We start from the raw sequence: 27,807 nt of genomic DNA on the forward strand, positions 1-27,807 counted from the left end.
AGCTGATACCGAGGGATACATAGACTTCCTCTCAACTGACCTAAGTTTGTCAAGTCACACTCCATGGAACCAACACATTTTAACTACTAACACATTCAAGTATTCCACATAAAAACATCATCTGTGCAAAATGGGAAAAGTTCCCAAACAACAGCACATATTGGTTTTTCAATATAGGTGGAATAGAAGTTTAGTTGTTTTCACAACACTACATGTACTCTCAACCTAAGAAATGGGTGGGACAAAATCTAAAATGTATAACAAAAAATACCCATTACCGAGGTTTAACCAATTTTCCTTTTTAAGCAAGTATCAGCCAATTGTTTGGCTCATCTTTAATTCAAACACATTCCAGCCACACATTGATCATTACGCTACATGTTATTGAGAGTAAAGTATTTATTGATGGGTGATGATGTTAAGAACTTTGGTCCCATTGTGTCCAGGGGCAGAGCGATGGATTCAGGGGAGGATAACGCTCAGCGGCCAGTGACCTTGGACATCAAAGTTGATGATGTAAGCAATGACGTACTTGCTTTGCATCTTCCTGGGCCAAGCATCATCATACAGACTCCTCCAAAAAATAATGTCCTGCCTCAGGAAGACAGCATTGACCTGGGCGGGGAGTTTGCCACCCCTCAGGACGAGGACAGCACCACGCACTCGGAGAGCCTGCTGGACAAGCTCAACGACCAGATGATGGAGAGCGTCATGATTTCTGACTCGCCTAATAACAGCGAAGAAGATGATGGCGTTCCTGTGGACTCTTTCATGGATGCGGAGGGGGAAATTGGGAGTGCAGGAGAAACTCTGGGAAACAAAGAGACACAGATTGGGGAGATCACAAGTGAGATTACAGTTTTACTGAATGAACAGGATGTTTTGAAAGACATTGCAGAGAATACAACCGAGGAGCCAGCTGATGCAGTAGAGCACAAGTCACCCATTGAAAACAAGGGTGAGTCGGCCAAAGAGTCGAGCCCTAAAGACAATCGTGTGCCAGTATGCACCATTTTCAGTCAGGGCCATCAGCCAAGGTCTCTGATGCCTGACGGCTTCCAACCCACCCTCATTAAGTCCCCCAGCTTCAGCAGGGGTGTCACCGGGGCAGGTACGGAACCAGTGACACCCAGTAAGGTGACACCAGGACTCATGTGTCAGCCCAGCCCCAGCCTCAGTAAATTCTTCACGGAGAACGGCCAGACCAACCCAGCCTCTGACTTCTTTGATTCTTTCACCTCCCCGTCCTCCTTCATCTCAGTTTCCAACCCCAATGCAGACGTTCCTCCAGACAGCAGCCCCGTGAACACAAGTCCAAAACATGAACCTCAGCTCCCCACCCCCTCAATGCCCACCCCAGGAGAACCTCTAGAATCCAACTCCAGCGTATCATCCAGCCCCACTCCTACAAAATCAGTCCCTCCTACACCCAATGCAGTCCCAGCTCTAAACAGAGCCTTGTCCTCAAATGCTAATTCACAACCACAACCCTTCAACCAGCTCCAGACTGTGTTTAACATCGGCGACGACCCATTTACAACAGTCCTGAGTCTGAGCGAGGTGGACAGGCGCCACGATGCCTGGCTACCCAGCGAAGAGACCAGAAAGGTTTTAATCTCCGTGGCGACACAGCAGTACAGCCCTGCCTTTATGGAAACCAGCTGGCTCACCATGCCTGGACTCAAGTTTGACAACCTTCAGGTCAGACCTTTTTTCAGGTGTATGTGTTCAGAAAAATTCAGAGCTTTGCTTTGCTTGCCATCAACATGCCGTGAGAACTGTGTGCAGAATATGTGAAATAACATAAATAACGAAACATTCTCACAGAGAATAAGTACATTTGCAGTATATTTTCACTTAGGGTTATATGAAAAAATATTAACAACTGAGTGTAAGACGTACAGAAAATTAAAGTGGCTGGTCAATAGTAGATAAGCTTCCTTAGCTTCTCAACTTGTGTATAACATTTTTTTAAGTTTTTTTTTTTTTTTTTTTTTTTACTTTTTATTGCAAACACTATACAAACCAGTCAGACAAATAACATTGCATTAAAAATAAGGACATAGAAATAAAACACATGTCAATAACACAAGGGACAATACATACACACATAAAACTTACTTAATAGCTGTTAAGTTTCATTAATTACATCATTTTTGAATGAAGAATAGAGTTATTTGGCGAGTTTGTGTTCCATACATTTTAGGGATTTAATGTTAAGGTGAAATTCGTTTAAAAAGCAGATGAAGATTAGTGGGTTTTTAAGAAATTTGGCTTTATGAATAAAGAATTTGGCTAAGATTAGTAAGACATTTACCATGAAGTCTTTTAATATCATAACTTGTGTATACTTGGCTACATTGTAATCAAAGAAAGCAGCTGTTTAGCTCAAATTTAGTCCTTGGCTAAACATGATATCTTAACAGGAAGTGCAGTGTGTCGTGTGCAGGAATAGATCAACAATAAATCAACACTTAGTTATGTTTTAACCGACCAAAAGGATTTTAAATGGCCTTGAATTGTCAAACATGTGGAGTAAGTCTGTCCTGTCAAGTCCATCGCTAATTAGCTTCTCTATTGAAGTGGATCTGGGATAGATCTATTGCTATTAGATCATACCATGTATTCTACTGCCACAGACTGACACTGAGTCCTGTCAGTAATAATCAAAACTAACACATGTTCTTCTGCCCATTTGGGTGTGTGTCATTCTTTTTTTCTTTTTTTTTTTTTTTACAAAACATCCTCTGAGCTCCTTGAACAAGCAACATCTATTTGTGTTAACAACTCTAACGGAACATCAATTTACTTATTTATTCTGTTGAATCTTATGGTGCGCGTCCACCTCCCGGCTCAGATTGTGTTCATTATCCTCTCGCATAGTGTTTGAATGGCTTCTTGAATAAATGAATAAAAATTGAGGATTTATTTATTTATTTTTTTTTGTCGTCATCTTTGCTCCAAGAGCCTGTTTTCAGAAAACAAATTAGATCTACTTCAAAGCTGGATAAAAGTGACTATTTTCTGCACTTTGCAGATTTTTGTGTTCTCACTTCAGAGACTGGCTAGATAGTTTTAATCAATGATCTAAGGCTGATGACGTCTACATTTTGACCTTTTACCTCCACCCTGATGGAACCCTCTTATAAAAGCTTCCTTTACAACTTTTAGACTTGTTCAGTTGTATTTTTTTTTTATAAGGTTTGCTTGTTTTATTGCAGGGAGATGCCGTCAAAGATCTAATGCTTCGCTTCCTAGGAGAAGAGGCCGCCATGAAGCGTCAGGTCCTCACCGCCAACTCAGTGGAGCAGACCTTTAACGGCCTCAAACAGCTTATCGTAAGTCATGATTGTTATCCATTTTTTTCTTCCGTATGCATGAACTCCTTCTTCACCGTTTGTCTGATTTTGACAAATAAAGCTATCAAAAAACTGAGAAAGTTCCCGGGATTCATGCGATCGCTTTTATAATTTTATAACTTTTAAATTTTTTGACTTATCACATTATTTCTTTCGCATTCATTTATATTTCAATAAATTTCAATCCCTTCATCCCCAGCCATTCTTCAACTGATTTAGACCATTCAAACTTTAACATCTTCAGCTACTGTTCGTATATGAGTAACTTGAGTGTCCAACAGCGCACAAAAAGTGAAATAAAACCCTCCAGTTGTTTGTTTGTGGTCTGTTTAAGTCTTATAACACAGAGAAAAGTGCTCCGTTTCAAATTTACTACATTTGTGATGTCACAAGTAAAATCGTGAATCAGAATTGCCAGATCAGATTGACAATTTCCAGCCCAATCATATCTTAGAACCCACCCATTCCAATAAAAACAGCCCAAACACGAACCACGAATCGGGCAACACTGTGTTTGTGACACAATGCGACGCAGCGCTTGGACAAAATAGTGGACTATCACCTTGAATGGACTATTACTGTAATCTCTACATGAGATGATGGCAAGATAGCTATGTAGCTTTTGCTGACTCACAATCACCATAGCCCCTTAAATAGCCATGTGTTTTACTGTAATGTGCAGTTTTTGTGGCTGAAAACAATAACAAGAGTGTGTGAGTAGCGAAAGAAAGTTGCTCGTGATCAACTGTTGTGTGGAGTCCATGTCTATAGACACGCCCACTCAAACAGCCCGGTTTTAGAATTGGTCAGAAAGTGACTTTTCAGAGGCTAAATCTCCAGAAAATAGGCGGGTTTGGGAAAATAAACCTCAAATACTATGTTGTTGGGGTTCCTAGAACAAATGGAGATAATATTAATACTAATGCTAGCTAATGCCAATACTATTGCTAATACAAATGTATGCCAATTCTAATGCTAAGCTAATGCAGATGCACCTGCACCCTCACTTGCCTTTTCTTCAGGAAATGCAATTATTCTAGTTACATACACTTTTCATGACTCACTCCTTTGCTGCTTAAATAAACACTTAAATCACTTGTTCTTAAACTAAAGAAAATCAAACTGTTCTGCAGTTCCGACTGCAAACACAACACGTGCCTGTGTAAGAGGCTTCACCTGGAGCATTTTCATGTCCATGTGTGAGGCTGCATCTCAACAATTCAATAGTCTGAAAGCACCACTCATGCCCCCGCTGTCTGAAAGCAGTTTCTCACTTTCCTGAGTGAAATGTGAAACCACTGATATGTTGGCGCAGTTTAGCATCCCTGAGAGTCTGTAGTTTGTCTGACCTTTTCATATTCCTGCTGGTGAAGTCGGTGAATTTGCTCTAACCGTGGGGTGGTTAGGGCTTAGCGGGCTGAACAACTGTGAATCATTTGTTATCCTTCTCTTCTGATGATATTTTCTAGCATCAGCCAAGCATAGAAATATTTGTCTCTTGGTGAGACTTTTGTCTTCCCTCATTTCCTGAGCTGTGTGAAACTATCTCTTCAGCTTTGTGTGATGAATCCATCCTGATTTCTGAACAACAAAAAGACCCTGACAGACAGTTGTGGTTCAAAACATGCACAGCAGTGGCAGGAGGAGACGTTTGGGTGGAAAAGAGAGGACAGAGGAGAGAAGGACGTGAGGGCTGGAGTGAAATGATGGAGAGGTGGAGAGCCACTCAGCTCACAAGTTCTTTTTCCCCCACTGTGCCCATGTATTATGCATAGGGCTGCTGTGCATATTTCAAGGGCCTTCTGGACTCGGTGTACACACAGAAATACACAGGGTGTACTTTCAGCTTGCAGTCAACCTCGGTGCATGGTGTGGATGAGTGTGTGTAAGGGGATCTTACATCGTCTGCTGATTGGTGTGGGTGGCTCCCCAGAGCCCAAGGAGCCAGAGAGCCTGGAAGGTAACACAGGCCTACAGCGGAGATGTCAGGGATGACAGGGAAGGAAAGTGTAAGCAGTGCTGCTGTGAGGGAAGCAAGAGAGCTTCATCCAGCTCTGAGCGCGCACACACACAGCCTCAGAATGCTGAACGTTGCTGTGCAAAGCAATATTTTTACACTTCTCTGCAAGACGACCTAAAGGAAAAGAGAATGTACATGATTCTTTAAAAAATAACATGTTTATTTTGATTATTCAATTAGGGGTGTCCTGATCTGATATTGATATCGGATATCGGTCCATTATCAGCCAGAAAACGAATATCAGATTTTATCGGACTGCATCTAAAATCTCCAATTATAGTATATATTGTTTTTTTGGATTGACTTTTTCAATATCTTCTATTTTATTTTTTAATTTATTTTATTGAATCATAGAATATTTTTATTCTAAAAGGTTAATTATATGTAATTCATTAGTTTATAATAAATGGGTTTGTTTTTTTTTTTAATAATCAAGTCTTTGTTAACATTCCACACTACAAAACAAGTAATAAAAGTATGTATAATTCGTGCTGTTATCCTATCGAATCGATATCGGTGTCGGCCAATACTCAAGGCTGCAATATTGGTATCGTATCGTAAGTGGAAAAAGTTGTATCGGGACATCCCTATATTCAATTAAATCAGGAATCATTTAGTAATAAAATTAACCACAAACATGAGTATTAAAAAATGGCTAAGGCTGAATTAGACTGAATAGTAGTGGTGTGTGCATTACCATAAATCTGATGATTCATGGTTTGCATGTCACTGCATGATACTAAATATCAGTAATTACAAATTTCACCTTTACAATTACAAAAAAAAAATTAACTTGCGAGAACAAGTGAATGCTAAATAACTGTAATTCTACAACAAAAACAAATGGTATGTTTATGAACTGAAATCACATTTTTCTAAAAAGTTTAACTTTTGCTTCTACAACAGATTTTGATCTGCTATGTTCTTAAATTCTTTAAAAAAATCCACCACATACATCTATAAAAGTGCCCAGTATGTTGTGATGTAGTTTAACAAGGTCTGATGTGGTTCACTGACACCTAGTGACCAGGCGTTTGCATGCTGTGCATGTTAGCACAAATGTCTCGTTTAGCTGAAGGTCTGTGTTAGCACGCACTCAGGAATCCATCTAACTGAGCTTTTCATGCTGTTCTGGGAAGCACCAACACCTAAAACTTACATTTGAATACAAAATGAGCTAAAAAATAAAACTATATCGAGTTTTCTATTTCGCTGAAATAGAAAACTCAATATATCTTGAATCTCGATATCTCGCCCAACCCTAGGAGATGGTACAGAGTTCACACTCAGTGTGTGGTTCTGTATATGTAGCACTGATTCTAGCCTGTTATGCAGTAATACTGGTTTTTAGATATTTCACATCCTCTCCTTTCCCTTATTGTCCAACTACTTCCATTCAAAGTTAATGGGAAGGTGGCTCTGTTTATCACAAATGACTCGTGACTATATCAAATCGGCACATATGCAGATCACAATTCCTAAAGGGTTTCTAATATGAAATTTAAGTTAGCTTAGCTTAGTTGACACTTAACAGCTGTACAGAACATTTCAGATTTTTACAATTTTGAAAAAGAATCTGCTTAAAATTTTCTCAGAGAATTTGTCCACTTTTCCACAGATCTCTCCCAGCAGTGCGACAGTGTCTGTCAAAAGCTTGCAAAGTCTAGCTTGGTGATTCCTCAGAGAGAAGCTTGACAGTGTTTCTATGTGACTAATGTCTGCTCCCCTACAGAGACGGCAGACTGATGTCCTTATTTACAGGACGAGGAGACACGCTCTGAAAGGAAATGCATCCTCGTTCTCTCCACTCCGCTTCCTGCGATGTTTAGCGTGTACTTGTTCGAGAACCCCACGTGCATGTTTATGTGTGAACGAAGGGGTCTGTGTGCATGTGTGTGGCAGGCAGCAGTGGGTGCAGTCAAACTCTGCAGCATGAGTCACTCTGCCAACTCATAGCTGCAACACACCAACAGGATGCAACAGCAGAACAAACTGAGTGGCAATTACCACCGGCTCTGATCAAAACTGACGTCCGACATCAGTTGAATCAAATCTATTTAAAGCAGAGAACGCACAGCCAAAAGACCAGCCCACCTGTGTGTCTGATCTCAGCACCGAGCAGGATTTAGATTCATTGGCCACAAATCTTCTGACATTTGAAATATGAGTTGGAAAAAGTTTGGTTGTTTTGTTTTGTTTTGTTTTTTTTATTCATTGGCTTTAAAATGAACATTTCTGAAGTTCATGGTCAAGCCTTTTTTCACTGTAGAACAAAGTTATTTTTCAATATTAGTCTCAGCAAAACCGAGAAAGGACTTGCAAGAACTCTGATATGTTTAAATTAATAGATGATGGATGATCCAGGCCAGTGTTTCTAAAAACGATGGCACTCCAGGGGTACTTAGAGAGAGAGTGGGAAAGAAAGTGAAACTATTCAAATGGAATAGTGATAGACCATTATGGATTTTTTAGAGCAGATGCTGATACCGATTTTTTTTCAGCCTTAGCCAATGACCGATACGGACTGCCGATTTTCTTGAGCCAATCTTTGGAGCCGATACTACTTTTGCTCCCTCAATTTACATCATAAAAATGACACAATGATGATAACAAATGGTACGAGTTATTTATTTATTTATTTTGAACAAGGTTATGATTTTTACAATACAGTCACGAGTTATTTTTAAAAAAGGAACATTTATTGAAATTAACAAAGGTGAAGTAGAACGACGACAAGTAAAAAAAAATATTAACAAATGTTAAAAACAGGTGATGTAGAACAAGAACACGTAAAAAAATATTTAACAAATATTAAAAACAGGTGATGTAGAACAAGAACAAGTAAAAAAAATTTTAACAAATATTAAAAACAGAACGTAAAAAACATTTGTGATCTCTGTAAATAATTGGCGAACACAGCGGCCCGCATCGGCCGATGCCAATACACGTAAAAAACACAAAAATTGGCCGATGTATCGGTCTATCACTAAAATGGAGTTTGATCATGTTTATTTTGTAGTTAAAATGATAATCATGATAAATATGATGGATGTGAACTTGATTAACTAAAAATACAAGGGACCATCTTGGTTCTACACCAGGTGGGAGATGACCAGAAATGATGAAAAACTATTGACTATATTCATTCCAATTTTTTTTTTTAACAAAATTTGATTATTTAAAATGTGTGTTATAACTTGTGTATTTATCATTACCCTCTATAGTTGTTTTTTCATAGTATTCTGAGCAAAATGTTGTCGTTGGACAAAAGTAGGTACTTGGAATTGGAAATAAGAGAAAGGAGTACTCCTTCAGCCCAAAAAGTTTGAGAACTACTGGTCCAGATGGTGAAAACATTAAGATTAACCTCAACCATTACCAGAAATTTAAGGAAATGGCTGCAAATACTTTGCAGGAGTTCTTGACTAACATTGGTTTCTGTGCGCTGCATCAGCAGACAATCTGCTCACTAATGCACATCAACTTAAAATCTACGTCAGATATCTGGCTCACCGGTTTGTAACGCCTCTTTGAGTTGAAAAAAAATCAGTTTCTTTGGAGGAAATTGTCAAAGGCCACACTGTTTATGGTCCTTAGAAACATGGCAACCCTAAAACAGTTTTGGCTTTGTGTTAGAAAGAAGTATGTACAGTAATTGTTGGAGCTAGCTTTCTTTAGCCCTTCATGGCTCCCTCATGTGTACTTTGTGACCTCTGCGTCCTCTTCTTTCCCAGCTGTGATGTGGTCAGCAACGAGTGAGTCTAACTCAGCACCAGCCTGTGCCAGCCTCATCTGTCTTTCTCATTAGCAATCAGCCCCACATCCCCTCGTTCTCCTTCATCTCTGTCTCCTACTTCCGTCCCTCTCTACATCCCACCAGAGGCTCTAACCTCTGTTTTCCCCCACACTGTGTACCGTCTGTCTGGGTTTAGAGAGTGTGTTTGTGCTTTTGTGAGGGAGCATGTGTGTGTGTGTACGTGTGTCTCATTGAGCCCCACCTTGGCTCGGTCAGACAGGCGCACCCCGATAATCTCTGCAGCGACCCAGCTGCTGCATCTCACGGTAACCTTTACTTGTCATCATTGTAACCTTTCTACCCGGCTGTCATTTCTGCCCCCAAGTTCCACTCACATGTTGGTGATGCACTGTCAGCTTTCATTGTGCAAAAGGACACCTAAAACTCAGTCTTTATTCCGACCTTTCTCTTTTAATGAGTGCTGCAGCCAAATGCTATCATAGAGCTGCAGCCTGCTGGTATGCTGATGTTCAGGATCAGTACAGTGTTTTATGATTTTTACCTCTGCGTGATTTGCAAGAAAAAAACCAAATGTTAGTCATTTGTGGCTTCACTGTTAAAGTGAATGCTGGTGAATCAGCCCTGAGTGAAAAGTTGGTAATACTTTATTTTAAGTATGTGTATCTCATGAGTCATTTTATGTTATGTTTAGGTTTTGTTAGTTCTTGTGTGTTATATTTCCAATTTGTTTTTTGTCAATCTGTGCCTTTTTTCAGTATTTTCCTGTCATTTTGTGTAATTGTTGTTCTGTGAGTTTAGGTGGTTGTTTTGTGTCTGATGTCCTTTTGTGTGTATTATGAGTTTTTTGTTATTGTTTTGTGTATTTTTGTTGACGTTCTGTGCATTTTGCTGTTGTTTTGTGTGTTTTTGGAGTTTATTTTGTATATTATGTTGGGCTTCATATTACTTCCAATTTTCTTGAATTACAATTTTTGATGGATTTGTCTTGGGGGTTACACAGAATAAGACAGAGGGCCACAGATGTAGCCCCGGGACCGCCAGTTGCCTATGTCTGCTCTAACCCCTAACCCTAACCCAAAAATGCCAACGTAGCTCCAAATGTGTCATAATTTAGCGAGTAACCCTTAATGACAGCCTTGATGACACCTTATTCATGCTAATGACAGGTGTCATGTCATAATAATGCCTTATGTATCAAATAAAGTGTGGCCAAAAAGTCTGTATTTTGGCGTTACTGGTAAAAGATAGTAAAGTAAAATACGACGCTATTATAGTTCATGTCCTAACCATCAAACACTCACTTTCACTTACTCCAAAAGTCAATCAGCGGTTGGCAATACTCAGAGGAGCATCATGTCTGACTTTAAAGCTTATAGTGAGTCATCTCTGGGAGTTCTATGTAGAGTTTTCCTACAAGCGATGAGCAAGCATAGCAGATATACATCCTGTGAAGATACTGTGTGCGTGTTAGGATAATCTCTATTGGACATACAGTTTGAAGTGTCCAAACTAAGTCTCCTGGGGATGTTTTGTGTTATTAGCAACAACGAACTGAAAGACGCTGTACACAGAAATATAAAAATAACACACAAATTGACAAAAAGGAGCATCTCTCAATTTCGGTGTATTACAGTATAGGATATGCTTTATTTATGACATGTGCTATTATCCTACATTGGTATTTATTTGTTTTGTTCTTACTGTGTGCTATTGTATTGTTGCTACATTATGTGAATGACCTCTCTGTGGTCTATTCTATTCTATGCCCAGGGGGCATGGAGGTAGTATCATGATAGGGAAGCTGTACAGGTTCACTGTAGCTAAATTCAGGATTGTACAAGTGAGGAAACACTAATATTTTTGATACTAGTAAAAATAATATTACAGATGATTGGCAGCTATAATGAACACTGGCAGCCAGAGATGAGTCGGGTGATGAAATTGTTGATTTTTAAAAGGCAGCGCAGTTCCTGATTCTGATTTTTCACATTCATGCATTAAACCACAAGTTGGTGCAGAAGCTACAGTATGTATGCACACACACACTCACACTCTTTGTTTCAAGTGTCCCAAGAACGACAGTGAGGGCACCATAGAGAGAGATTGCAGAGATTGTCACTTTATATTACTACAACATTTTCCTCCCACACTCCTCTGTGTAATCCGAAATGCAATGGGCCTAATTGAAGCTGCAGTCAGTTCCCAATGTAAACTGACGCTGATGGGAAGGAGCCTTTTTAAGTTTGATTTGCCTGGGGGCTCTGGGTCTTATAAGAGTACAAGTAGGCGTCCGTTTGTTCACCAGGCTTTGTTAGGAGGTTTTTTTTTTTTTTCTTCTTCATCTTCTTTTTTAATCTCCAAGGAGTCATCGCAATGAACTTTCAAGCTTCAACACAATTAGGACGCTCACCCCTTTGAAACTTGTGATAAAATGAAATAAACATTTGGTTGTACAGAAAAGTGAGATATAGAAAATGAGATTTTGTGTCCTTGTTTTTATTGCACATTTTGGTCATAAAAATCCCAAAATAAGTAATGGCTGAGTAAATTAATTAGGGTGTTTTTTTTTTTTTTTTTGTTTTTTTTAATCTAGAGGGATTTATTTAATTATTTTTAACGGTCCTATATCATGCTATATTAAGACCTTACAAAATCAACTACAGCCACATATGGGTAATATTTTACACTTTGCAAAATAAAATACAAATGTATTAAGATATATTACTTACTTTATATATTACTTTTCTTTTAACCCGGTAGTTGAGACGCACGGTTTCTGAGAGCGCCGCCTCTCCCCATGCGAGTACCTCCCATTTCATGACGTAGCCCTAGAGCCCCAGCAGCATGGGCAACAGGCACACCTACGAAACTTTGTAAACAGTTCCAGAGAATGTATTTCAAATAATAAGACAAAGAAGTGAGTATGGCTAACATTTGGCTAGAGGTTTATTTTACTTATGGCTATGTTCTCTCCATCAGTGGGTTTTATTGTGGTGTTATTTTATGTTTGGACAATTCACTTTGGAACTGGCCAAGGTTCGCCAAGCAGTCTTCTGTAAAGTGACGGGTTAGGGTTCGGGGTAGGGTTAGGGTTAGCTAACGGCTAACGGATGCTGGATGGTGTGTCGCGTGCTTCCAGAGATAAATTCCGACCACTTCTGGCGAGTAGACTCTCTCTAGGAAGTGGGAACACATTCCGAGGACTTTCACAGTCGAACACAACATTTTTGGTTACCAGACATTATCATTTGGTACAAAAACAAAGTCTGTTTAGTTTCCCTGTGCAGACTGGATAAGAAAGGACAATAACCATCCAAACAGATGTTCTTTGGCCGCTCGCATGCCTCTAGCACAGCGAGAATGGGCGTGTATGTTCAATGTGGGGGCGCCGCACCAGCAGCATGCTCTTCCTGGAGGGGGCGGTTCAGAATGCTAGTGACATCACTAGCATTTCAACCGCTCATTTTGCAGAAGAGGGCAAGATTATTGAGGATTTCTCAGAGATGCAGGAAGGAATCCCAATAATACTTTGGGGGTGTTTTTGATAAGGAATTAACAAGGTTAACAGCTCAAAAGACCTTTCATTTATTTTGAAAAAAATGTTGTCCAGATCTTTCATTGCCTGGGTCTTCTTTGGTTCTCAGTCAATCAATCAATCAAATCAGCAAATATGCTTGTGCCAAAGGGATATTTATGATAAATGGAACAATTTCCCTCTATAGTTTTTGAAATCACAAATGGAGTCACCCTGTCCTAATTGCCAGGTGCCTTTGGAATAAACCTCCATCTTAAAAAAAACAATCTGGGCAAATAATAAAAACTATCCCTTCCATACATAACCAAACAATCCCAATGCACTCGTCTGTGACTGAGCGTCTAAGGACATCTCCTGGTTTAATATCACAGACTGTAAATCATCACGCTAATGCCTTCTCATTTGATTTAGTAGGAATCTGATTATGCTTTATTGTGAAGTCATTTGAGCTGAACTAAATTATTAATCACTACCAGTCCATTGTTTGGATGCCTTTCTCTCATCCCATTGCCCATTCTGTGGTAATTGAAATCCGCGAAACCTCTGCAATGACGGCACACTTTGCATGCATGATGTTTAAGTAGAAGCCAGGTGAGTCAAACAAACAGGCAGGTGAAAACGTTGAAAGTTTTTTGTGAGCTTCTGATTTTAATCATAATATCACTGACAGAGCATAGTTGATGGAAAAATCCTCATCTGACCAAATTTGACACAATTATTTGAAAAAAAAAAAAGAAAAGGATGTAGAGCAGCTCTAATGAATGCCAGCAGCAGGAGTCAAGACCCCAGACATTGTAAATGTTAGATTAGCATCTTGTCCCTTGACCTTTCCCATTAATGGCGCGAAGTTAAAGCATTTCAAAGCGAAAGTCGGCCTGTCATTATCTAACTGGAGGACACTCGCATCACATTGTTAATGAAGCTCGACCTGAAGACCTCACCACTCGAACCTCCCACCCTGCCTGCCGTTCCTTTTAAATCTCTTTCTTTATGCATTTGTGATGTTTGCTTCGAGTTCATGACCTGAAATTACAGGCTGGCACGAAATAATATCAGAGCCTTAAGTTGTGTATTGCATCTTTCCTCTTTGTCTCCTTTGGCGCTGAGTCTTTTCTTTTTAGCACCTAAACACATTTTCTTTACTCTCATCCTCCTGTTTTTTCCCCTACTTTGTATGTGGAAGAATGCTGCTTCTGCACTGTAGCTTGGTCTCATCTAATATTCCCATCCTGTATCCTCAGATCTCCTGCTGACGCCTTGTGGCGGGGCAGCGGTGTACTGTAGCGTACTGCAGGATAGGCGCATGTGTGAGTGACTGCAGCTGCTTTCGGCCATCTAGGCTGCCTTCTCGTTTTCAGCTTCATTTCTCCCTCTAATGAAGATTCAGAGGCAGCTCAGCGACTGGCACAGGGCAGGAGAGAGAGGGAGAGGAGGGTTTGAGGATGGGAGGGGTCGCCAATAAATGTAACAATAGTGTCAGTGGAAGTGAAGGAATGCAGAATTGAAAGACAGATGAGGAGGATGGATGGAGAAAAGAGGTGTAAAGATTAAGGGGAAAAAAATGAAGATGAAGATGAGGGAACCATGGTGATGATGATTTTTTGTTTATGAAACCTGTAGAATAAGGGTGTGCCAAAATATCGAGACGACAATATATCGCAAGGTTTCGTCGAGCTGTACGTTATCGATTCTCTGCCGCCAAATATCGATATTTATTTATTTATTTTTTTAATTTTAATTTTATTTAATTTTTTAATGTTTTAAATTTAATTGAATTTTATAATTTTTTCGCCGTATTACACAAGTTAAGTATAGGGCCCTATAAAATCCACATTAACGGAATCCAATTTACAGAATCGGCATTAAAAGTGTCACCGTGAGGCAAGGAAAGGTTGTTTTTTTTTTTATTTTTTTTTTTTTTATGGAGAAATGTTTCTGGGGAGCACTTTCGGGGGTGCATCGCCCTCCCAACTCCCGCCTCGGCTGCATTAAACGCCGCCTAAACCACCTGTAACCCCGTATAAACTGCCAAAAAACCACACAAATCATGACTGACTCCTAAATACAGAGCCGACCAGTGCCTGCTTAACTTTGCTGTGCCTGTGAAACTCCCTCCGTTTCTCATCCAGCGCTGCATCGCTCCGTGAACATGATCACCGGCTCAGAGTGTTTCATCAGAGCTACAGAAGACCCGTGCAGGGAAAAGTTGCGTGTTGTTGTGGACGAGACCATCGATGCCAGGGTAATGCACTGACTGAAATGTTTATTTTTCATATGCAGTGAAATTTTCCAGTTTTCATAAAACAAGTTCATTCAGCACTGATATGTGTCCATGTTTACAGAGAAGTTGATAATTCTAGCACTGAAGTGACTATTTTCTACATTCGATTTTGTTTTTAACGATTTAAAGTGAATTTGCACAAACATCATGAACAATATTGTGGTGACGCATTATTTTGTATCAGTCTTCCCTTAAAGACTTAAACATAACACAAGGACATGTGACTAGTTGTGGTCAGTGTGTGTTAAGAAGAGCCACTGTGCAGTATACAGTACACTTAGTTTTATTTGGCTGTCATTCATGTGAAATTGATTGGCAATGCTTTGTAATTCCTGTGAAATGGATTCAGTGCTAGTCGATAAATTCTGAGTTTCTCCAGTGACACAGATATCGTAATGTATTGTGGATTAATTTCCCTGTGATGTATCGATTATCGCCGTATCGTGATAATATTGTTATTGTGGGCAAAAATATTGCTATTTATCGAATGGAGAGGTACCTGGCGATACCCAGCCCTAGTGTAGCGGGAGTTTGTTCCTAATTAACTTCCTGGCTATGATGAATAGCACTGCACTCTGGACCCAATCAGGAAGCTGACCTCGTCCTGTGGGTTGATGTAATGGGTGACTTTACTGCCTCCTCACCCACTGCACCACCACGTGTGGAAGCAGATTCTTCCAATTTGTGTGTGTGTGTGCGTGTGTTCGTGTGTGTGTCCTAATCAGTGTATTTTTGCATTTGCATTACTTTGAATCTCCTAAATGTCTGCTTCCTCTGTGAAATGATGATCTTTTTCTTACGAGACACTTTCTATAAAATGTAAAGCACTGTTTCTTTTTATTGAAAACATGTCCATTTGTGTAAACAACTTTACGCTAATCTGTTCTATGCTCAACGCATGAATACATACTTGTACTTGTAAATATCAGAAATGGGGACCCAACATTCTTTGGATGCAAATGCTAATTCTTCATACAATTTCTTAAATGTTATCATCAATGATGTTACATATTGTATTTTTCCCTTCATTTACATGCTTGTTATATTATTATTATTATTATTATTATTATTATTATTATTATTATTATTATTATTATTATTATTATATGTATCTATTTTATTAATAAGGATAGCATTGATGATTGAATTATTTTATGACATACTTTAGTTACATTTTCCATTTAACTTTGAGCACTGGTTGCATTTTTAAATCTAAAGGATGAAATAAAACAAAGCACCAACATGAACCAGTTTAGAAAGCGTTTTAAATCATATATCATTCAAAATTGAAGTATAAGAAAGAAGAGCAACAATTTTACCGTAGACCGCAACAATATATACAATGGTATAAAATGTATTAATACTTAATTAGTTTGTGATTGAGAATAATATTCATTTGAATATTGCCACTCTATATTTTGGATTTAAAATCTGTGTCATAAATATTAAATAGTATGCTTTTAATCCTATGTGCATGTCATGTACATGCATGTATGTATGTATATGTGTTTATGCATGTGTATGCACTGTATATATAAAATTTTGTGTAGAATGTGTATTGTAGAAATAGTATTATTTAACAATAATGATTGTTTTGTGATGTTATCTAGAGAGAGAGCCTTTGTTTTTGTGATGGTGTAGGTGTGTATAAGCTTTTGCTTCAACCTACTCACTTTCAGCTGTTTACTGAAAGAATTTTTGTCTTTCTGAAAACTGAAAAACCGAAATTAGATTCAAATCAAAATTGCCCCAAAATGTATAGTTTTCACCTATTTAGTCAATTTTATTTTTGTTTTCTTAAACCATTTTCCTGAGGGTTGTTATACGAACCCTTTTCATGTGATAATTCACACGTGTTTCTTTTGCACAAATCTAGTTACAACAATAATGCTGAGGAAAAAATTGGTGGAACAAACGTGTTTAAGGAACAATTTTGACCAGTTGCTTCTTCTTCGACCTGCTGCTATCCATCTGAGATGATTGCATGTGTGTTCTCTCGCTCCCTGCAGAGCAGTAAGAACTGGCGGGCGGCGGTGGACCTGACCGGCCGGCTGCTCTCGGCTCACGGACAGGGATATGGCAAGGCCGGCCAGCAGAGCTCCCACTCAGCCGATTCACTGCAGGTAGGACGCGAGCCTGGGTCTGTCCTCATCCATTCATCCTTCTGTCTGTCCACCAATGTCTTTGTGTTGCCGTGGTAATGGGAGTATTAAAGCCAGAACATGTGCTGTGCTACAAAAGGATGTAATTATTCCATAATAGTGGTTGAAAATGAAATGTGTTGAGCTTTTAGCTGGATGTAGACGCAATAATAGGCTCGAACAATAATGCTGAAAATGATATCTCTGCTAATGTGTCCAATTATTCAGCACCCCATTGTTCAGTTAGCAGAACATCATAATATATAGCATTAAACTCCATGTCCAGAAAGCAGGTGTGAGATTTATCATTTGCTATAACACGAGCACATGTTAGACAGGACCGCACAATGAGCCTGTTTATATCTTCTTCTACTGTTGTTCTCAGCATGTTTTTGTGCCAGTGTTTGTGGGACTGAAGATGGATGACTTTGTGAGCTAATTACAAGAGCCTCTCCTGTGGTCAGCTCAGCAAGTGCCACCGCAAATTAATTGACCAAGTGGTTGCCTCCTGCTACTTATTACAGTTAGATCCTCACAAATTGTCAATTCCAGAGGTTTAAAAAGCTTTAAATCACCCCCCTCACCTTCGAGCTTTGTCGGCAACTTAAGTTTATTTTTCACAATTGCCATTAAGGATTGTTTAGAAAAGTTGCAAGTGGGTCATATGTAGGGTTTTTACTGAAAAATGAGTTATTTAGTTTTATTGGCGCTGTCTGGATGATAGCAGGTTGACAGTTTTGGACTGAGGCACTTTTAGAAAGTAACCATGTTTCTGTAGAATTCTTCACAGCACAAATCAATGTTCACACAGAAAATATTTGACTCTAACAGCAGAATATGTAGCTCTGAAACTTGGACCGCGATTGCCTGAGGATGGGAAAGCAGGGAATCTGCAGCAACGGGGTCAGGGGTCGCTCAGGCTCATTGATGCACATTGGAAGCCAAGGTTGGCCTGTGTGGTCGGAGGTCGTAGACAAACCACTGCAGTGAACAGTGCTGAGAAAGTAGTTGAGCTCTTAGTGTGTAGCACTACAGCACGACACTGAATAATTTGTGAAAGAATTTAATCAACATTTAATACTAGGAATGCACCGTAATGAAATTTCTTGGCTGAAACCGAAAATGAGAAAACTTTGCAAATGATTGGTACAGTTGTATTTATGGCTCTGAATGTGTACCGACCTCACTAGAATTAAAACGCTGCAATTATATGAATGAATATTAATGCTTAATATAATACATCAATTAAAAAGATGAAAATATTTATACAGCACTGATGTTTGAACAATCCACAATGTGAAATAAAATGTTTAACTTGACCCCACTCATACATTAAACCTATAACTGACTGAGCTACTGAAAGAATCCCTAATTAACTATTTTTTTTATTAAAACACACAGTATATTTAAGCTGTTGATGAAGATCAGCTTCTCTGCTTTATTAATTGTTCATGTACTGTATGTTCTTGAAGAGGCACACGCTGTGTGTGCTGTGATTGCTGCGTGCATCTTTTCTTGTGCGCGCTGGTTTAATCCCATACATGTAATGATCATTATAACGCGGACCAAGTACAGTCAGAGGATCTCTGTGAAACGTGAGCTGACAGACTCTAAAACCGGATTCATGCTGCTGATGCTCAGCCGTGCGTCAGGCTGCTGTGTGATCCATGATGATGGGAGGGCTGGGCAAAAACCGATTTATCAAGTTTTCAGATAAAACAATTTTTATTTTGCAAATTCGAGGTTTGTTTTTGTTTTTTGTTTTTTGTTTTTTTATTATTATCATTATTTTTTTTCCCACCACAGTTTTTTCTGACTTTTCCGCGTTCCGTCGCTGTGGGTTACCATAGCGCGATGTGAGCCAGCCCCCTCTTTGTTTACATTTGTTTACCGTTTGAGTAGATTTTTTTTTTTATTATTTGCACTATGCTGAGATGCTAAGGGAAGAGTATATTTTATTTTTTTTTCTAATTTTAATGTTATATGTTGTAAAATATGTAGTTATCTGATTTCTTCATTAGAAAATTTAAGCAACTGTGAAGTTGCTTAACCCTGGGTTAAAGCTTGAAATTGTTGAATGACAGAGCCTCATTTACTTTTTATTTTGGGATTGTTCAATGGATTTAAACTCTTGAGGACAATCAAAGCAATAAAGTTCCACTTTTGACAATAAATCTGATGTCTACAGTCATTTTTAAGTGCATTGGAAAAAAAAAAACCAATCGAAACTCAAATTTTTCTTTAAAAAATTGGAGATTTTTTTTTAGGCAAAATTGCCCAGCCCTAGTTGATGGAGGGCTACACTTAAATGACCCATCTCAAACTCTTCTCAGAAAATGCTTGAGTGCTCAGATGTATGAAAATACAGCTGCTCCGTGAGTCCGTGGACAAGTGCGCGAGCTAACCGCAGCGTTTACTTGCGTCATCACATTATCCTGTTTCGGTCGCCTTGTTTTGGTGAGCAGTGTTTCCAAAAACCGGAAATACACTTTTGGGCCTTTTTCATCAGGACTACTCTTTGTATTTATGCTCCTATAGAAAGTCTATGTTGATATAGCATTTCAGTCCAACAATTTATTGCGTAGCTACGTGTCATCCAGTTCCTTGGACGTAGTAACATTATTTCTACGAACACCAGGAACTTCACGGTGGCACATTCTGACTTTGTATTTACCAGGAAACGAGAAATCAGACTTGAAAAATGTGGTATTATTTAGACGCCGCTATCAGCCATCTTACTACAGATTAATGCATGCCAGCTAGACAAGGAAGACACCTTTAAAAAGGTCACTCTATGCTACCATAGGAAACATTGGATGACTTTTAACTTCATGAAACCAGTTGAAGTTACATGAATAGAGCACTTCCTTGAGTAAATACGTCATAGTTTGTCAAACATGTCCCCCTCCACAAGCGTGTAGTTAAAATGTTTTTCATTGCATCTGCAGCTTCTAAATCACCTCTGATTCCTACTAGTAAAGGTTACATGTGATAAATAACTTTTGGATTGAGTTGCCTTTGTCATTTTGGTTAAATATCCTTTTTAGTTAAAAATGTAACATGCAGTCTTGGTTTTTTGTTTGTATATACAGTACATATATATATATAAATTTTGCTCTGCATTGCATAGAGCCGAGTGCCATTTTCTTGCAGAATCTAATTAGAAGCGATTAGGTTTAATCATTGTTGATCTGCAAAGGTCAATGAAAAATAATTTCATAAGAAAAGTTCATTTAATGATTGTCTTGAGACCTCCTGTCTCTTCCGAGATAATCTTAAAGTTATTCACCTGAGATCAACAAAACGCAGCCCAACCTTTCCAAAGAAAGTCGCTTGAACCCGTTTTTAAGGATAGAAAAAGTTTAGATTCTCCCAGTTTATCCCATGATGTTGTTTTTAAGTTAGTTGATCTTCAACTGAATTAGTTCTCATGAAGAAGATGTGTGAGCATGCAGGATTCTCCTGTCACAAGATGTTGAGAATTTACACAGTCTGCTCCTGGAACGGCCTGTGCCCTGCAGATGTGAAAACGCTCCACGGAGCAGATATACAGCTCCCTCCTGTCTGACTTCTGCCTGAAAGGTAAACCGTCTGAATGTGTGGGCAATTATTTTCCGTGATTAACTCCACACTGCAGCAGTAAAATCATCACAGGATGGTGAATGTAGTGCAGCAGCTTCCAGCTGCACTTTATGCGCAGTTTAAATTTGAACATAAAACCGCACCCTAATTCAAAAAATTAAATTACAGCATTTTGTAAGAGTCCCTGCGTTGTGTATCAACCACAGAGGGAAACAAAAAGTAGCAGTGTAATACACATTCATGATTGTTAAACAATTACATATGGGCTTTATTTATTTCGGTTATTTCAATGCTTTGAGCATCCTCTGGTTGTGTTATTTTAGTACGTATAAAAGAAGAAGTTGGAAACCCAGGCTTCAGAAAACATCAGTCAAACTTTCTGACATTTTGATGATGACAGTTTTAAATCTGTTAACAGGAAATTAATCAAAAGAGAATCAGTAATACCATAAATCACTGCAGGCCTCCAGTATCTCCTCCAGCAGTGCGGAGGCTTGAACACAGCTCGCACCGATTCACTGCAAACTGCTTGTAAATCTCTGTTATGATATTGTCAATTAGGCAAAGGTGGAGTTTTATGTGAGGGTATGAAACTGCTCTTTACAAGGTATCACAGAGGTTTGGATTTCTAAATCTTTAATCTTGGTTTTGTGATGATACCAATCTGAAATTGAGAAAACTCCTCAAAGTTTAAAGACTTCTATGAATGAAATTAGTTTATTTTTATATTATTTTGTATGTATTTGCATTAAATTTGGGTGTGACTTTAGCGAAGCAGGTGTCAAATTACAAGCTGGTAGTTGTATTTTCCGTTTGTTCTCAGTAAAAGGCATTACATCAGTGAACAGAACGTGGTCTTTGTGCTATTTGTGCATTTTACGTAGGGCGTCGTCATGTGTTTGTGTGTTACAGCTCTGGTTTGTGCGTCTCGCTCTCCTCACCAAGCTCAACCTTTTTCAAAATGCTGAGATGGAGATAGAACCCTTCGGCAACCTGGATCAACCGGACCTTTATTACGAGTTCTACCCTTCTGTTTACCCTGGAAGAAGAGGTATGCACCACCCAAACATAAATAAATAAATACATTGCAAAGTTTTCACCTCTGTAGTAAAATGTAAAAGATAACGTTGGACTTCTTTCCCAAGTGTCCGGAGTGATTTGATTAACTCTTTAACGCAAACTAATGGGTGAATTATAGTATCACCGACGGTACTGAAATGCTGTTCTGAATTTCCCATTAGTGGGTTTAGAATTGGAATAAGTTAGTCGCCCACTCTCTAAAAGGATTTAGCGCATTACCCAATTTTTAGGATGCACAAGTAAAGCCCCACTGTGCTATTAAATATTCAAAGGAAAGTTTTTGCCAGGAGCCTGATATCAGACGTATCACAGAGAAGCTCCAACAACTCCACTCGTCTCCAGCGGTTCTTTGGTTTTGTTTTTTTCTCTTTATACATCGCTCGAATTGCTCTCTAATGTATTCCCATTACTTTGGATCTGCTTCGCCCCTCAGGCTACCACTGGGATGGCAATAGCAGAGATACAGTTGCACACACACATACACACACACACAGAGTTTTAAATTAAAAAAAAAAAAAGAAACGACACTTCACCGCACTGCCATCTGAAGAAGAGACGCCGATTGACTTCCCTTTGCTCAATATTAAATGCTTTGTGCCCTTCTAGGTGCTCACTAACTGGCATGAGTTGTGTGCATGGCATCAGAGGATGAACACGTCTTTAGTGAAATGCTCACATCGACAATCCATTACCCATGATCCTTTTCTCTGAGCTCTTCTAGAGACGTTAGCGCCTTTGTCCAAAGCACTGAGATCGACCAAGTTCTCAGACTTGAATCATTGTTATTATCATTTATTAACTTGTTTATCTAAAAAAAGACATTTCCCTGTGACTGAACAACTTGAACCTGCTGATATTAATCCAAGGGTTGTTTAAATTTGAACAGAATTTGATACTCATACTCATGTGAATCAAGTCTAACCCATTTGTAAGGTTTAGTCTTGTCATTAAATTTAATTAAATTTAATGCAAACTTTTTTTTAACCTTCTATGTTAGTTTAGTGATTTCAAGATTATAACCAAAGCTGTAGGCCACCTAACCTTTGTTCCTACCATTTAAAATGAAGGCATTATATATATATATATATATATATATATATATATATTTGCATAGCTAGTTAAATGTTTGAAGGAGACAATGTCACAAATAAACATGTTCTTAAATTACAGCAAACAAGTGTGAATATGAGCAAGAGAAACACAATACGGAAGGCTGTCTGTGAGAAAGTCAGTTCTGTGGTGAAAACAAACAAAGGCAGTCGGAGTTGGGAAAAGATGTACAATTATAAGAAGAAAAAAGAAAAAAATGCAATAATTTTTTTTGAAACATTCATTCCAGAAATGTAGATTTGAGCAGAAAAGATATGTTCTCTTCATTGCCATTTGGCTACGTCTCCCTCTTGCCTTTATGCCTGCTGCCATCTGTGAGTAAAGCTGTGACACTTAAAAACCTGCCTATCTCAAAACAGCGACCACTATTCATTTTTAACTGTGGTAAATAAATGTGCTAAACCGATCTATATGAATCTACTCCCAATACTTTATGGCAGAGATGCATGAATGATGTGTTTCCATGTGGGCAGAGGAATCTCTCCACAGGAGGACATGTCTAGCATAAGGCCTCACCTCACTCTTAATAACATATAGTGAAGCACACCTGCAGAGGTCCGTTAAAGTGTTGGCCTCAAAGAATCACACTAGTCTTAATACACTTGTCAGAATATGTTATATTTCTGTCCGATTGTTGTGCCTTTCTTTAAGAAAAAACTTCAGTGTAACGAAGACTTTACCAGAAGTTATCCGTCAAATTTAGGGCTCAGGCCTCAGACTGGTGCAGTGGAGTCAACGAGCAGATCAAACCTTTTCCGGGACATAGACCATGAGATGTGTAACGGTGAAAAGGCGAGAGTAGATGTGCTATAGATAGATTTGATAGAAAGCATGTAGAGACCGATAGAAAGTGAGATACAGGCAGAGGCAGCAGCCAAAGATGGACCAGCGAGTTTCAGGTCTGATGACAATATCAAAGAGGCCATGATCAAAGCTCAGGGACTCACCTGAATATAGGCTCTTCCTCTGGGATGTGTGTGTGTGTGTGTGTGTGTGTGTGTGCGTGTGTTTGTGTGTGTGTGTGTGTTTGTGTGTCAGACTGTGTGAATGATGTAGAGACAGAGACACAGGGAGGGAGCACAGAGATGAGTGATGGAGCTGTGCAGCAGGCAGAAAGAGAGATGAGAGGGTTTAATAAGCAGCCATACGTAGCTCAATGCCATCTGTAGGTCCCTGCCTTCAGGGCTGTGTGCAGTCTGCGTGTGGGTGGATGGGTTTATATTCTCATCTCGCGCTCTGTCTTTTCTCCCCCCTCCTCTCTCTCTCTCTCTCTCTCTCTCTCTCTCTCTCTCTCTCTCTCTCTCTCTCTCTCTCTCTCTCTCTCTCTCTCTCTCTCTCTACCTCTCTCCACCCCTCTTCACTTTGTCCTCATCCCACCCTGCATTTTTTCTTCCACACATTTCCTTTTCCTCCATCTCCCATTCTTTTCTCCTTCCATCCCAGGCTCCATGGTGCCGTTCTCCATGCGGCTGCTGTATGCTGAGCTGCCACAGTACCTGGCCAAACCCCAGGAGGCTCTGGACCGCCTGCACATCCTCAAAACCGTCTGCCTCACCGTTAGTAACCTGCACACATGCCTCTGGGTGAACATAAAGATATGCGTAGTGTGTAGCATTCAGGCTATAAAAACCTGCACTCCCACAGAGAAGCACACCAGGCGTGCAAATGTTTTAACCCACCTGTGCAAACAGCAAGACGCGCTTGGGTTTCTTAGTTATTGAATATGCAAATGTCTAATGCAGGCTGTGTTGAGAAGTGAAGCAGCGCTGGCAGGGAACCAACATCATCCCTCTGAATGTTTTTTTGTTTTCACCCACACGTTTTCTTCACAGATACTTGAAAATTTAGAGAAAGGCTTGGCTGAAGACGGCAGCATGATCAACCTCACACAGGACAACAGGCAAGGTGAGCGTGCACACGTTCTCGCACACACACATTCCAGTAGACGTCTGGATACAGAGCTGGCCACACCCCCAGACTGCATCACACTGTGGAGTAAGGGATTGAGGGTCACTGGCCCAGTAGGTAACGCACAATGGCACCTGGTGCAGGGCGACAGGATATACTGTCATAAAACACACACACACACACACAATAATACAAAAGCACACACCGGTGCAGTGCTCCAAAAGTGTTTAGCGCCTCACTGCTCCGGTACTCTCACTGAATATCAAATGTTCTGCTCATCCCTTCACGCCCATTAGATCAATACAGATCAACCCTGGCCAATCCGCTCTCATCTGCACTGAGAGGGTGGGAGGAAGAGGCACCTGGTCCTGAAAGCTCCAGGTTTACAGGGACATGCCTCCACAGGAGGTGCTGAGAAGAATCGTCTTTTGTTCTCCTCTGTTTTCTGTCGGACCGTTATTTTTTTTTATCTTTTTGGCTCATCTCAACAGAGGTCATTGTAAAAAGTCGTCTACCTCCATTTCCTTGTTGGTTTTCCTCTTAAACTGTTTTAAACACCAAATGCCTTCATCACTTCTTGACCAACATCCATGATCCACCTCTGTCCGTGGCTTGAGTCGTACTAAGCAGCTGCAAATGTGTGATAATACGACGATTTGTTGATTTACTCAAGGACTTTTCTGTTTATTGTGCTTGTTTGCAACAAATTTGAGTTCAACCCAGATAAAAAAGAATCATTATCTGCTGTTATCTTTCATTAATGATCAAAGGCAACAAACAATGTGAGTAATACTGTAATATAAGCAGTGCTGGACGATATGAACTCATCTTGATATTTATTAACAAACTGCTGCACAGTATGTGCCACTTTAGGCTTTTTCTCCTATAAGGGACAGCATGTGTGAGTGAGTTCTGTAGTGTGGCTTGTTTAGGGGAAGGTCTGGGTTTGAACGCGGTCAGATATCCATCTAACTGTGCTTTTCATGCTGTTCTGAGAAGTAGCGAAAGCAGCGACTCCTAAAATGAGTATTTCAACAGAAAATAACTTAAATATAGGCAATAATGTAATTTTCTATATCACTAAAATAGAAAACTCTATATATCTTGAATATATTGTCCAGCCCTAAATACAAGGTATTGTTCTGGAGGTAGAATTTACTGCAGTTTGTGTCATTTGGGTAAATCACAATATTTGAATTAATCAAAAATCTGAGCGTAGATAATATCTTAGAAAGTCCAATGATTTGATTTGGGCTGAGCAAGAGGATTAAATTACAAAGCTGTCAATCAGCTCATCTGCCTTCATCGGTCAGGCTTGTTGGGTTTTAGAAGCCGTCTCTAGAGCTTTAAGAAGAACATCTTACTGCCATGGCAATGTTTGGTAGAGAAAAGGCATCTAACATGTTTTCCTGAAAGTGGGACAGCTGGGAGGAAACCCACTTCTCTACCTGCATCTCTGTTTTTTTTTTTTTTTTGTTAAATGACAGTCTGTGCTGGGTGTGGGTTTGTCTCCAAACTGATGGATCCGGCTCGTTTCCCAAACAGCTGTTTGGAATATGAAATAATAATTGTCCCTCTTCTTTTCTGATTTACTCCAACTTTTGCAATCATACCTTAATTCACTCACCGACTGGAAGACAAATGGCTCTGACTGGTTTTTATGTGTCAGAGTTCCCTCCGCTCTGTAATAACTACGTCCTCTCCTCTGTGGCCTCGCAGACGCTCCACACTCAATAACGCAGGCGCTGCCGTCACACATCACACCCCTGCTGAGTGATTAGCACCCGCCCCCCCCCCAGAACACACACACACAGACACACACACACACACACACACACTCTCACACACGTGCAGTCATGAATAATAATAAGCAGCACCCTTCACTACTGTCTGCCGCAGTGTTTTCCTGCATCTCTGCTTGGAACGGCTCTGTGTGAAGTTGCGAGTGGAGTGGATGAGGGTTAATGAGAGCAATGGTGATGGTTGAAAGTGATGAATGGGATTTCCAGGTGGTTCAAAATGCTGGAAACCAAACATGATGACCTGTGTCAATGCCTCCATCTTTCTCTGTTCACAGCATCTCTGAAGCTGTGGAGGTCTCGCCTCAGCCGGGTCATGTACTCTATGGCCAACTGCCTACTGCTGATGAAGGTGTGTGTGTGTGTCTGTGTGTGTGTGTGTGTGTGTGTGTGAGAGAGAGAGAGAGTCATGGGGATCTCTGATGCCAGGCTGGTGGAGGATTCACAGTGAAATCCCTCCAGACTGACCACTAATTGGATTCTTGGTCAGTGAGAGGGAAAGTGAATGTGTGTGTGTGTGTGTGTGCATGCGTGTGAGACTAGTGTGGTGTAGGTGTGGGGGATGAATAGAGAACCACAGTGCCATCTAGTGGTTAGCGTTAAGATTACAGTAATTCAAGAAGAGGCTTTGGCTTCTATTTCGACTGCAAGAAAAGTATATAAAAAAACCCAGTTTAATAACTCACCCATGATGTACAGCAGTTTATGTCCTCAGAGAGTGTTAGCTGCGATGTAAATACTGTTGAACGAATATGAAATGTCAAAACTTTGTATTGCTAAAGAGTTGGCACAGAATTAACCACACAAAGCAAACCTTAAAGAGGGAAATTTAGAGTCAAGCACCAACTTTATGGTTAAAACATGAATTTATTTTCTGTTAATGGTTATGGAAACAGCCTCAATAATATTAATAATAGCTTTGATTTATAATGTGTATCTGCTAATCAGAACCTTAGATACAGAATATAATTAATATGATTCTATGTGTATCCTTATATGGCTCACTGTGGGTTAGGTCACTTTACAGACCAGGATCAAACCTCAACATTAATGTTATTAAACTTTCACAAATAATGAAATGAGTAAAATATGGTATGTTTTGTGTTGGTTTCCAGTTGATGAAGGACTTTATTATAGAAAAAGATTTACTTTGTGGAAGCTTTATCAGAGTCACACTGGGGCAACAATAGGAATCAGTTTAAAACGTAAGAAATGGTGGAATATAAAATACATTT

General features: G+C 39.6%; 1 protein-coding gene and 1 long non-coding RNA gene across 2 annotated transcripts in view; both read left to right on the forward strand.

Annotated features, from left to right (window-relative positions):
* LOC114456042 (uncharacterized) overlaps positions 1-27,807 on the forward strand; it is a 332,361-nt gene that overhangs the window by 226,739 nt on the left and 77,815 nt on the right. The window lies entirely within an intron of this gene.
* The window catches only part of trappc12 (trafficking protein particle complex subunit 12), a 36,948-nt gene that overhangs the window by 1,579 nt on the left and 7,562 nt on the right, over positions 1-27,807 (forward strand). Inside the window, exons 2-8 of the mRNA XM_028437509.1 lie at positions 447-1,701; positions 3,222-3,338; positions 16,962-17,075; positions 21,588-21,726; positions 24,309-24,421; positions 24,698-24,770; positions 26,851-26,924. Of these exons, the coding sequence (XP_028293310.1) occupies positions 447-1,701; positions 3,222-3,338; positions 16,962-17,075; positions 21,588-21,726; positions 24,309-24,421; positions 24,698-24,770; positions 26,851-26,924 (1,885 nt within the window). The remainder of the gene's footprint in view (positions 1-446; positions 1,702-3,221; positions 3,339-16,961; positions 17,076-21,587; positions 21,727-24,308; positions 24,422-24,697; positions 24,771-26,850; positions 26,925-27,807) is intronic.

This window comes from Gouania willdenowi, chromosome 22 (assembly GCF_900634775.1).
Source record: "Gouania willdenowi chromosome 22, fGouWil2.1, whole genome shotgun sequence".
Classification (NCBI taxonomy): domain Eukaryota; kingdom Metazoa; phylum Chordata; class Actinopteri; order Blenniiformes; family Gobiesocidae; genus Gouania; species Gouania willdenowi.